Source organism: Corticium candelabrum, chromosome 20 (genome assembly GCF_963422355.1).
Source record: "Corticium candelabrum chromosome 20, ooCorCand1.1, whole genome shotgun sequence".
NCBI classification, from domain to species: Eukaryota; Metazoa; Porifera; class Homoscleromorpha; order Homosclerophorida; family Plakinidae; genus Corticium; species Corticium candelabrum.
Window position 1 is genome coordinate 2,385,594 of NC_085104.1, and position 11,899 is coordinate 2,397,492.

General features: G+C 43.1%; 3 protein-coding genes across 3 annotated transcripts; 2 read left to right on the top strand and 1 right to left on the bottom strand.

Moving 5' to 3' along the window:
* Nucleotides 1-609: 609 nt before the first annotated feature.
* LOC134196068 (uncharacterized) lies at nucleotides 610-5,140 on the bottom strand. Its single transcript, XM_062665150.1, has 5 exons — nucleotides 4,574-5,140; nucleotides 4,473-4,515; nucleotides 2,027-4,204; nucleotides 1,109-1,161; nucleotides 610-973 (listed from the first exon to the last, which is right to left on the bottom strand). The coding sequence occupies exons 1-5, from the start codon at nucleotides 5,138-5,140 to the stop codon at nucleotides 653-655; spliced, it is 3,162 nt and encodes a 1,053-aa protein (XP_062521134.1). The 3' UTR covers nucleotides 610-652.
* Nucleotides 5,141-6,476: 1,336 nt separating this feature from the next.
* LOC134195764 (TNF receptor-associated factor 5-like) lies at nucleotides 6,477-8,133 on the top strand. Its single transcript, XM_062664843.1, has one exon. The coding sequence runs from the start codon at nucleotides 6,635-6,637 to the stop codon at nucleotides 8,015-8,017; it is 1,383 nt and encodes a 460-aa protein (XP_062520827.1). The 5' UTR covers nucleotides 6,477-6,634; the 3' UTR covers nucleotides 8,018-8,133.
* Nucleotides 8,134-10,233: 2,100 nt separating this feature from the next.
* On the top strand, nucleotides 10,234-11,585 carry LOC134195872 (TNF receptor-associated factor 6-like). The gene has a single exon (XM_062664961.1). The coding sequence runs from the start codon at nucleotides 10,264-10,266 to the stop codon at nucleotides 11,449-11,451; it is 1,188 nt and encodes a 395-aa protein (XP_062520945.1). The 5' UTR covers nucleotides 10,234-10,263; the 3' UTR covers nucleotides 11,452-11,585.
* The last annotated feature ends 314 nt before the right edge of the window (nucleotides 11,586-11,899 follow it).

The window sequence follows — 11,899 nt, forward strand, 5'->3', positions numbered from 1 at the left end:
CAGAAATCTCAGTCACAAGTAAGTAAACTAGTCGAAGAATTTGGAAAACTACATCCAAGAAGAATGAAACTAGCCTTTGTTTAGGAGACAATGATTGAAGCGCGTGTAAATTATCTATAGTCTTAGATTGTGCAGTGCTTGTATGATGTCCGTATACATCCTGAGTATACGACCTCGTGTTGCCTAAGCATGTACATAGAAGTTGCCAGTCTGTAGGAAGATGGTACATTGCTTGATGGAACACTCTTTTTCAAAATCCTGGATCCACCACTGGTGTGTGTGGTGTGTGTGTGTGTGTGTGTGTGTGTGTGTGTGTGTGTGTGTGTGTGTGTGTGTGTGTGTGTGTGTCCTGGTGGGAATTCGGGTGCCCCACCACAGTTGGCATCACAGTCGGTGCTCCTGCGAGTACCTGACCAGGCTCTAAGAGATTGCTTAGCACGGCCCATAGCTCCTGTGTAGTGTACAGGCAGCCATCTGGCTGGTGGGCATAACCGTAATAAACGGCAGCTCCTTATCCATTTGCCATTGTGTGTGTGTGTGTGTGTGTGTGTGTGTGTGTGTGTGTGTGTGTGTGTGTGTGCATGCATTCGCACACGCCCCTGTGTAACAACAACAGCGTAGTAAATTGTATATCTTTATTCTTCAAACTACCTTACACATACTCCGGAAACACAAGGCTATACTCATCCCTAACTGCCTTCCTTACTTGTCCTAATACTTTCAGTCTGTTACACGTTTTCAGCAATAGTCCACATGTAGCATTCTCACCTTCCTTCCGTCTCCAGTCGTAAATAACTCGATGAGCCTTCTCGCTGTACTTTGGATATCTTTCAGTGTCATACTCATCCAGATCACTTTCGGACATTCCCAATTCTCTTCCTAACTGCTTCCACTCTTTACCACATATATTAGCCACCTCCGTGCGTAAACCCAAAGGTATATCCGATGAGGTCAAATCAAGAGTCGTGAGATCCTTCAAAACGAAAATATACAGTCACAAGCAAAAATACAAGTTCAAATTGCTACAAAAATAAATGGGCATCCTTTAGTCTGTGTGCAGAAAGTGGATGTGGACTCTTTGTAAACTGCTAGCTGCAAAATGTCTCACCTTGTTTGTATCATGTTCATCTGTTGGAATTGCAGAAGACTGCAAAGGTGTTCCTAAAAAGATTGACATAAACTACTCTCAACGAGCGTTACCCATTACAGACAAACAAATATACTGATACACAACAAGCAGACAGAAACCCACGCAGATAAACAGACAAATGGACCAACAGACAGACAGGGACAGACAAACAGACATACAGATTAACAGAAAGATTGACAGAAGACAGACAGACAGACAGACAGACAGATAGACTGAGAAACAGACAGACAGACACAGACAGACACAGACAGACAGACAGACAGACAGATTAGTTTATTGTTACAGATCCTCTACTTGTACACATCCTAAACTTCTATGATGAACGAGTCCTTCACAGCGAAATACTTTAAAACATTAGTGGACTTCGATCTGTACAGACAGACAGACAGACAGCATTTATGTGTTATTGGCGAAAACGCTTTTCGACAACGCTGCAGAAGTGCAATGCAAAGACGATCTGCAAGAAGATATTGACATTAACTTCCAATGACAATAGAAATATAGATATAGATGACTTCCTTACACAGTTTTTTATTCATTAGCTTAGTAGTTATGGCCAGAAAAGGCTTTAAAGCAGTAGCACAGCTTGTTAGCCATGAACATAGTTTGTAATAGTAGTCATGTATGAAAATATATTATATGACAGACAGACAGACAGACAGACAGACAGACACACATGAAGACAAACAGACATGATGACAGACACACTGACAGACAAACAGACAGACAGACAGACAGAACCAAACACAAACAGACAAACAGACAAAAACAAAACAGGCCAAAGCTAAGCACAGAGCTGCTTTGTAACAATCACGCAAGACACGAAGACAACATATAAAGAATTGACTTATTAAACTCGAGCTACATAATTCTCACCTGCGTGAGAGTACTCTTGACAAGGAAACCAATATTCAAGACATGGAAAACGACTCCTAGAGACACCTACTCCATGATGAGTGAACAGCATTGCATTATTTGGATTATAGATGTCGACATCAACAAGCATCGAATCATCAATAAATCCTTGTTTAACTTTGACGTCAGCCCCATAGTAGACACAAGAACCAAATTCAAAGCCCTCCATTCCGTGCCTTTTGACATCGGTTAGTGTTTCTGAGATAAAATCCTTGCACTTTAGGCACTGCATCCTCATGACAGCCTCATCAGAAACAGCAGTTTCATTCAATGAGTAAACGGTTGCTATAACATAACGCTGCTGCCAGTATGCAACCTCCAACTCAATCTCGTTCCCCAATCGCACTTGGGCGTACTCTCGTTTCAAGAAAGGTGTAGCAACAGACAGCTGACTGGCACATCGACAAACAAGACGAGTAAAGAGAGGAGCTGGCCATGAATCAAAGCCTTTTGGTCGAAACACCAGAGGAGGAGGACACGATGGAAAATGCATAGCTCTTTGCCACTTGCACTCACCGCTGTAACCCTCAGCTAGCATATCAGGAACAAAAAATGGCAACTCGGGCTTAAGCTCCCCACCAGGTGTAACAGGAAAGATGAGATCAAATACACCAAGAGTAGTAAGGATGGTCGGATATGCACCTTGGCATACATCAGAGTTTTTAAGGAGATATTCTGCTAGTGGCCACGACATCAAACCTTTCTTGTGCAAATCATCCAAATCGTGCCATAGTTCTTTGCTAACATTGGCCCGATCGAGAACAGTGACAAATGTTGAGAAAACGTTCATAAGCCACTGAGGATCGGTGAAGACTTTCTCACTCAAAACGGGTATTCGGTAATAATAGAGGATAACGCCCAAACTTGTTAGGTATATCAGTGCTGACTTGCATTCTTCGTCGTTGGATATATCACAAAGCCGCTCAGCAAATGCGATCACGTCTTCTAGGTTCATAATCTTTCCCTGATTTTCTGGTCGCTCGGCTACACGATGAAGGCCCTTGTCAAGAATGGCCCAAGACACCGGGATGGGTCCGGCCTCTTCCCAGTATGTCATTGCCATCTGAACAATTAAATTTCGAAGATTTACAAGCACTTCATCAGGGCAAACTGTACCAGATCGCGTGTTATCCACTTGAAAGGTAACTCTGTTGGGTGATGTATTAGATAGCACAACTTGTTCGCTGCAGTTCTTCTCACTGATGAGATCTTGCAAAATTCTTTCCTGTTCATCTGCAAGTGTCGAGTCGTCACCGAGCATATCCTTGTGTGTACCAACAACAAACATTGCAGGAGGCTTGTTCACAACGCCGCGTCCCAAAAAGTTGAGAGGGGAAGTATGGATAGGATGGGCCATCTTAATACACGATAACATATATCGCATACCATCAAGGTAAGTTCGAGATCTTACTCCTTGGGGTACAATTCTAGTTCTACCGTCATCTTCCCGAAAACTGCTTTTTACAACAGACCCCATGTGCTTTGTTATGTCAAAAACAAGCAAGTAAGCTGTAGGACTATACAGAGAGCATTCTGCCATGAGCGCCGGATGAGCTGACCGAAAGGCTTCCTGACCACCTCTGTCCCATAGTGTTGCCATGACAATCTCCTGGCACCTTCTCAGTTCCTCTTTATCATTTTCCAACTGTCTAATAAAGACAGAATCTTCTTTTGTTAAATTCTGAACGGAAGCAAACTCATTCAATCCCATTGTAGGCAAGAGATGTCGAGGCTGGTGATGTTCAGTTTTCTGCTGTTCTATTTCACTTCGTAGTGAAGGACCATCAGTGTATGCTTGACCTTCCTTATCGTCTGTCTGTTGATTAGACTTGACGATTTCACCTAGCACTAACTGATTAATTCTCAATTCTCTTTCTCGACCCACGAGCTCTTTCCAAAAGCCACAATCCGATAAAGCAGTTCGAATCATTACTTTCATTTGAGCACCTTTGGTGCTTGCTCTCTGCTTTTGAAATGGGAGATCCAAAAATGCATCTCCCAAACATGATTTACCAGCTTCTCCTTCACCAAACAGGTCTAGTTTGAATACAATCATCTTCACACAACCTTTCTTGATTGCAAGACGATAGTAATGATCTGCTTTTTGTTTTGGTCCAAGTGGAGGAACTAAGATATTACCTAGAGAACACATAGCATTTTGAATATTTCCATACGTAACTTCTAAAATAGTAATGATAGATTGGGCAGACACAACAACAAAGTCAGACAAAGACAGACAGGAAGGCAGGCAGGCAGACAGACAAACAAACAGACAGACAGACAGACAGACAGACAAACCGACTGACCGACCAATCGATCGACATACACTACAAGTAACTGACAGACATTCAGAAACCTAGAAGAACTTAGTCTCTGGCACCATGCATGCAAATATGTCATTGCATACCTGACAGTACATTCATAGGTGTCATTCGAACCCGAATGCGCGTCTACCAGATGTACCACCATTAGTAACAATCGCAATTATTGTACATACAATCACAGTACCTCCTCATTGTTCCACAGCATCCATCGCCACACACCAGTATGAACAAGAAGACCTGCCGTCATCGACACAACTTTCCTAAACACCAGACTAGAAGACTCCCTACTCTCATCAGACCTGGAAGCCATCATTTTGGCAGCCAACTGAGCAACATGAAGCATAAGAGACACCACCCGACCCCACGTCACACCCGGTCTCAGCACTATTTCAGTGACACTAGACAAACAGTTGTACGCGCATTTGAAGTCAGAAGTGTCTAAGCGACCAAGAAGCTTCTTCACTGTCCTAGCATTGCCCATATGCTCAGTCAAAATCCTCTCCTCCATACCATTGATTCGCTGCAGCAGTGACGTCGTCACAAACGTCTGAGAATAATTCTGTCCTTGAAATTCTGGTATTGCCGCTCGAACATCTGGATTAAGTCGAAGTATCACCGCCGCGGTGAACTGTTCTGTTTCGGTCTGTAAGGAGGTCGCCCTTCGGTCGACGTCTTCCGGACCTTCGTCGATGTCATCGATTGAGAAGAAGCTAGAGGCTGCGTGCAGTGTTTCCTTTGCTTCAGAATCCATGTGTAAGCAAAGCCAGAAGCGACACGAGGTAGAAATGTGTTAGCTAGTTGATATCTGTAAGCGATCGAGACGACCCAACTTCATGGAGACGAACTTAGAAACAATCTGTACACGTACTAGTGCACTAACAACATTTGTAAAGTTTCATTCACAATCTTTTTGTTACAGATGGCTGGTAGCAGAGACGAGGCGTAGTTAAGGGGGCACTGGCCATGGTGAGGCACAGTCCTCTCGAATATTTGTCTATACCGACATGAACTTGTAATGCGGTTACGATTGCTCGAGTGTAGTATATATGCAACTGGATGGATGTTTCCTACGTATACTGCATGTGATAACAGTACACAGTGGGATCTGCTACTAAGTAGATTGTCTATACCGGTTTAGATATCCCAGGGGGCCGGGTATATAGCGTGGCATGAGCTAGACCGGGATATAGCCCATCATTTGTAGCTTTGTATCCCAAGAAACCAACAAAATGGGCGTGTCCATAAAAGTGGGCGTGCTCCGTAGCATCGTAACGTTTAGCCCACATTCCTAACTAATAGAGGTCTGCAGGCCCGGATCCAGGAATTTTTGAAAGAGGGGGTTGACCTGGTAGCAGTTATTTATAGCATTACTAATTTTCTCTTTTCTAATGAAATTATTGAACCACGCCTATTGGAAAAGAGGGAGTTGCAACCCCCTGAATCCCCATCTGGATCCGGGCCTGGGTCACACTGCGGGCCTGGGTCACACTGCGCCCCTGCGTAGCGTGGACCGAGCTATAGCCCCATCGTTTGTAGGCGGGGTCATAAAATTGTGGACTGTAAATACGTGAAGACCAAAGCTGTATATAGTATATACAGCACTCTATTTTTCAGTCTGGTTTTGCGACTGATTCTACAGTATCAGTCAATTAGAAGCCAATAAAAATGGGAGTGTCCATAAAAGTGGCATGGCCTGTATCATTGTAAAGTTTATCCCCCATTTCTAGTGGTCACGCTACGCCCCTGTTGTAGGTCTGAAAAGTTGCGGTTAATAATACAAACACAGAAGTACTAAGAAGAATTCCGTACCTAAACTAAAAACTGTAGATATGATATGTACCACATAAACATTCAGAAAATAGTGTATGCCTAAACATAGGGCGAAAAGAATGACATATTTCTTAGAAACTAGTGCCTCAAATCAAGAATGTCAAAATCTTTAGTACACTGATACCCAAACGCTCGATAATGAAGTACGTACTGTGCTGTGCTCGGTAGCTCTAAAAGCTAGCACATTTTCAGTCTAGCTAGATAATGCAGATTTAAAGTGTAATGAATTGACTGCGCTGAGCAGCTATATGTATCTAACTGGGCCAGGCGAGGCCTGGAGCTGCATGAGCAGTAGTCTCAGTCTCTACAACCGAGTCACATTCTACACGTTCCTAGTGCGTTACATCAAGCGCCCCGCATTTCGTAGATTGGTGCATCATGTGATGTTTAGATAGCGTTGGCTCGGCATCTCAAAATGGGAAATATCTATAGTGCAACCCCCAACCAGTGTGAACATGATGCTGACCGCGAGTCTGCAAGTTTCTCTGACTCTGATGAAGATGGAGAGACGAGCCGTGCACATGGTGGATACGATTTGCAATTTACAGACGAAAGCGAACTGGGTGAAGACGTCGACGTACACTGCACTATATGTCATCTTGTATTGAGAAATCCGATGCTGTCTCGGTGCGGTCACCATATGTGCAACAACTGCTTGAACCTGATTGCGCAAGGGCAAACGTTTTGTTGTCCGATTTGCAGAAAGAGTCTAAACAAGTCTGTTGACGTTTTTCCGGACAACGCCCTCAAACGTCGTCTGCTAGATTTGCACGTGAAGTGCAAGAACTGGAAAGAAGGGTGCGGCTGGACCGGTGAACTACGTGTTGTCAGAAAGCATGCTAGGGAATGTGGATTTGTTGTACAGCAGTGCCCACGCAATTGTGGTCAACACCTTACTAGAGATCAAATGGCGTCCCACCTAAGAAACGACTGTGTACACCGTTTGGTTAGGTGTGAGCACTGCAAGGAGGTAGTTAAATTTTTTCAAATTGAAAGTCACAATTCTGTTTGTCTTCGATATCCAGTTCGTTGTGCCTTTGAGTGTGGACAGAGTGTACCCAGAGAAGAAATGGAGGCTCATGTTGACAGGCAAGGAACATGTTCAACTGTGGTTCTACAATGTGACTGTAGAGAGGTGGGATGTGAATTTAGAGGAACTCGGTCGAAGCTCGAGAAGCACACTAGAGCAGACGTGCATAAACATGTAATGCTCACTGTGATCGAAGCTAGTAAGGAAAATGAAAGGGTTCGAAACCTTGAATCTAACTTTACCTCTACTCAGTGTTCATTAGCTACCACAAAAGAAAACAAGAAAAAGATCAGATCTCTAGAATCAAATCTAGTATCAGTTCAACGTTCACTGACAACCATCAGACAAGAAGTAATGGAGATGAAACGGTTTGTTTATGTATGGAAAATAGACTCTTGGTATAAAGAGTCTACTCAGACCTACCTAGGCAGTGGCTCATTTTATACAGGAAGGCCAGGCTACAAGTTATATCTTCGATTGTACCCTAACACAGGGGAATCACATGTTGGATTCTACTTACATATCGAACACGGAAATTATGACACTCTGCTGCAGTGGCCATTCCCTTATTGCTTCAGTGTATCTGTGCTTGAACAGAGGGTCGACGGAAATGACATAACCCATCGGACCATTGCACCTGCAACAAGTCTAGCCTCACCGGGAACATTCTACGGATCTCGCAAGTTTATCCAATACAAAGCACTATTAAATGGATGTTACATCAAGAATGATACACTGTTGATTAAACTCGTGGTTGATATGAATTAGCAAACTACTGTGCCATCTGGCTTGCAGCTATTACTTGCTCATATCAACGTGTTTTACTTTTGAAAACGAAGACTGGATTACATACATAATTTGTGGCAACTCGCCTGTTGCATGGTTTTTATAAATGCATGCCTAATTCAAATATATTCTAAATATCTAAATTTTAAAAGTTTAGTTATAAGATTTACACATTTGTGCGTACTGTGTCAAACGTTACAGAGCAGTATACAAACTCTAAACTTACACTAAAATTTTAGTAGATTCGATTAGTTGTCGTTGACTGAGCACGCGCAGTTCGAGCATGCTCTAAGATCCCATAATTTCTTAGATACGTATCATTTTACCCGAGGCCCGGATATCCGGGCTAAGGGTATAGTAGTCGTCTAACGTGCGCCCGACCGTATGACCATATTTACTTAAACTCAATTTGCGCAGATACAAATATAGCTATTCCGACCAATAGACGAGAACTGGTGTCATTATCGACCAATAGACAAACGTGATGTCATCATAAGGTTCCATCTCTCTTTATTTGGTAGCTGCTAACGAAAATTCGGCCATCGGGCATCCATCCTGTACATGGTACCGGTGTTTATTCCTTTGCTTTACATAAGGGTTTAGTACATAGAAAAAAATCTAGTCTACATTTGCACGTGCATATTTCCCACCAACAACCAGGCATCCTATCATGCACCGGTGTACGATAGCCTCGCAGTGTGGATTGCAGCCCTGGATGCGCCACCTTCACTACTACGACTGGTTCATGACTAGCTTCAGTTACACGTGTAGTCTGTCGGCATAGTAGATTAGAGGAAACGACTGTCGCGTGGGATCTTCGATAATTAGCTTGCAGTATGTAGGCAGCAGTCCAAACCTGTACGCGTTCAAAGGCTTCTAGTGCACGCTATTTCTGATTTGCCATTTCACCGCTACGCTTCATAACGTAGCTGCAATCTCTTACTAACGATTGATAGCGGCCTAAAATCGTAATATCGACAAGTACAGAGGCTAGAACAACGTCAAAGTCTAATCGATATCGAAAGCTCAGTTTCTAGCTAATATCATTAGTATGACAAGCGCTGAAGAATTTGATTATATACTTACTCCGGCCCAGAAAGGCGGTATCGAATCAGGCGTACTAGTGCATCCGGGGCTGCAATCCACACTGCGTCTGGTGTAGGAAGCGGGGCCCCTCACTCAGAGTAGGAATTGGAATTTTCGGTGCCAGTGACTTTTGCAAATCTGACGGTCTGGCAAGCGAGTTGGTATTTGCTTACTCATGATAATGGTCGATATCCATGGTACAGCCCTCTCCCGCTCGTGGACATCTTTGTACGCCACTGTATAGAATAGCTAGAGAGCAAAGGTGCTGGATTCACTAACATTTTGCTTGTTCCACAGTGCATAGTGGTTCTGCAGTTTGACAGCTTGAATTTTTAGTGTGCGTGGCTGAGCGACCGCGGTGTTGTGCAAGTGTTGTCTTCAACAGAAAGTTGGCGCTCCACGGGCATTTGCGAAGGGGACGTGCATTAATTAATTGTTCATGGCAGCACGTCCGACGATGCGAATGACCTGTAAGTGTAAACAAATCTGCATGGAGACGCGGCTTTTTCATTGCATCCTTGTTTAAAATTAATGGTGCATTAAAATTAAAATTAAATGAATAGAGAAGCACATTACAGTGCTAACCCCTGGTGTATAAGTAATCACATATCTCGTCACGTGATAATGTTTTGCATACTGAGATTTTAGCCCGACCCACTCGTCTCAGGTAGGGTTTCCAATAGCTACGTTAGCAAATTAGCTAATTGTCTGTGCTACTAAAACTTCAAACGAAGTCGATAGCGAGACGTACTTCGATCGGTACCGTATATCTACAAAAGAATTTCAGACTGTATTAACCTATACTACTAGCTATCTGTACATATAGTAGAAGAAATTAATTAGTACAAGATTGGAAAAACTTTGGTGTGTACGTACGCGTACGGTACTTACGCTTTGGCCAGCTCCCTGCTCCCTGCGCACTCTGGGACACATCTAGCGCGCTATTTGTTGTTGTTTTCCGCAATAGCGGATGTGAGTCGAGGTACTGCGTGTGTCAAATGGCGGCTAGTCTGGCCGAGTGTTCAGACTCTGATGAAGACAGAGCAATGTACCGTGGTGGTTACGATCTACAGTTTATAGCCGAAAGCGAAGTGGGTGAGGACGAACGTTGCGCTGTTTGTCATCTCGTACTGAGAGATCCGATGCTGTCTCGATGCGGCCACCACATGTGCAGCGACTGCTTGAGCGAGATTGCAGCGCGTTCAAACAGACAGATGTTTTCTTGTCCGACTTGCAGAACGAACCTAGACAAGTCGAGTGACTTTTTTCCGGACAACGCCCTCAAACGTCGTCTCTTGGATTTGCGTGTGAGATGCAAGAACGCGGAAGGAGGATGCGATTGGATTGGTGAACTACGTACTCTTAGAAATCATACTAAGAAGAGATGTAAATTTAGGCAGTGCTCACTAAAATGCGGAAAACGGGTTAGGAAAGATCAATTCCAATTTCACCTAGAAAATGAATGTCCACACCGTTCCGTTAGATGTGTGCACTGCAGTGAAGAAATGGATGCTGGTGAGATAGAAACTCACCGTTCAGGTTGTCCTCGATTGCCCGTTAGTTGTATATTCCAGTGTGGGTTGACTGTGCCTAGAGAAGAAATGGATGCTCATGTAGACAAACAAGGAGCGTGTCCAGCTGTGGTTCTACAGTGTGACTGTAGAGAGGTGGGATGTGAATTTAAGGGTACACGGTCGGAGCTTGAGGAGCACAATAGAGCAAATGTGCATAAACATCTAGTGCTCGCAATGGTCGAGGTGAGAAAGGAGAAAGAGCGAGTCAGAAATCTTGAATTTAATCTTGCTTCAAGTCAGTGCTCACTAGCAACTGCAACAGAGGACAAGGAAAAGATAAGATCTCTAGAATCAAATCTAGTGGCAGTTCAACATTCACTAACAACTACCAGACAGGAATTGATGGAGATGAAACAGTTTGTTTATGTGTGGAAAATAGACTCTTGGTCTAAACAGTCTAAGCAGCGCTGCATAGGTAGTGGATCATTTTATACAGGAAGACCAGGGTACAGGTTGTATCTTCGATTGTACCCTAACAGAGATGAATCACATATCGGATGCTACTTACATATTGAACATGGAGATTACGATAGTCTGCTGCAGTGGCCATTCCCTCATTGCTACAGGATATCAGTGCTTGAACAGAAAGTCAACGGAAAGGACATTATCCATCAGGATATTGCACCTGCAATGAGTTTAGCCTCACCAGGAACATTTAATGGCACTCGTCAATTTTTCAAAAACAAAATATTGTCACAAGGCTGTTACACTAGGAATGATATGCTGTTTATTAAACTTGTAATTGATATGAATTAGTATTGAGAGAGAGAGAGAGAGAGAGAGAGAGAGAGAGAGAGAGAGAGCCCAGCCCGACGTTTAGTATACTAGTTAGTGACTTGTAACTATAGCAGCAAGTTGTTCGAAAGAAGACTAGAGTACTGGCACGTTCGTCACTTGTTGCATGGTCTTCATGAATCAATCACTGCAGAACCGTGTGTGTGTGTGTATATATATATATATATATATCAAAATTAAACATCCCCAAACCAACAAGTCTCACATTACACTAGGTATATCCCAACTATCAATATATATATATATATATATATATATATATATATATATATATATATATATATATATATATATATATATATATGGCTCTGGATCACTGGATACCCTCGTACACCAGACTATCTCGCGCCAGTTGAGTGGAAGGAAACAATGAATCTACGGTATGATATATCAAAAACCCAGTATAAGA

What these genes read in the sequence shown, in the direction of transcription:
- LOC134195872 (XM_062664961.1), top strand. Translation starts at nt 10,264, where the DNA reads ATGCTGTCTCGATGCGGCCACCACATGTGCAGCGACTGCTTGAGCGAG.
- LOC134196068 (XM_062665150.1), bottom strand. Translation starts at nt 5,140, where the DNA reads ATGGATTCTGAAGCAAAGGAAACACTGCACGCAGCCTCTAGCTTCTTC. An exon ending in TGCTGTGGAACAATGAGGAG is followed by an intron (nt 4,516 to 4,573) that starts GTACTGTGATTG and finishes TACATCTGGTAG; the next exon opens with ACGCGCATTCGGGTTCGAAT. An exon ending in ATGAACATGATACAAACAAG is followed by an intron (nt 974 to 1,108) that starts GTGAGACATTTT and finishes TTCGTTTTGAAG; the next exon opens with GATCTCACGACTCTTGATTT.
- LOC134195764 (XM_062664843.1), top strand. Translation starts at nt 6,635, where the DNA reads ATGGGAAATATCTATAGTGCAACCCCCAACCAGTGTGAACATGATGCT.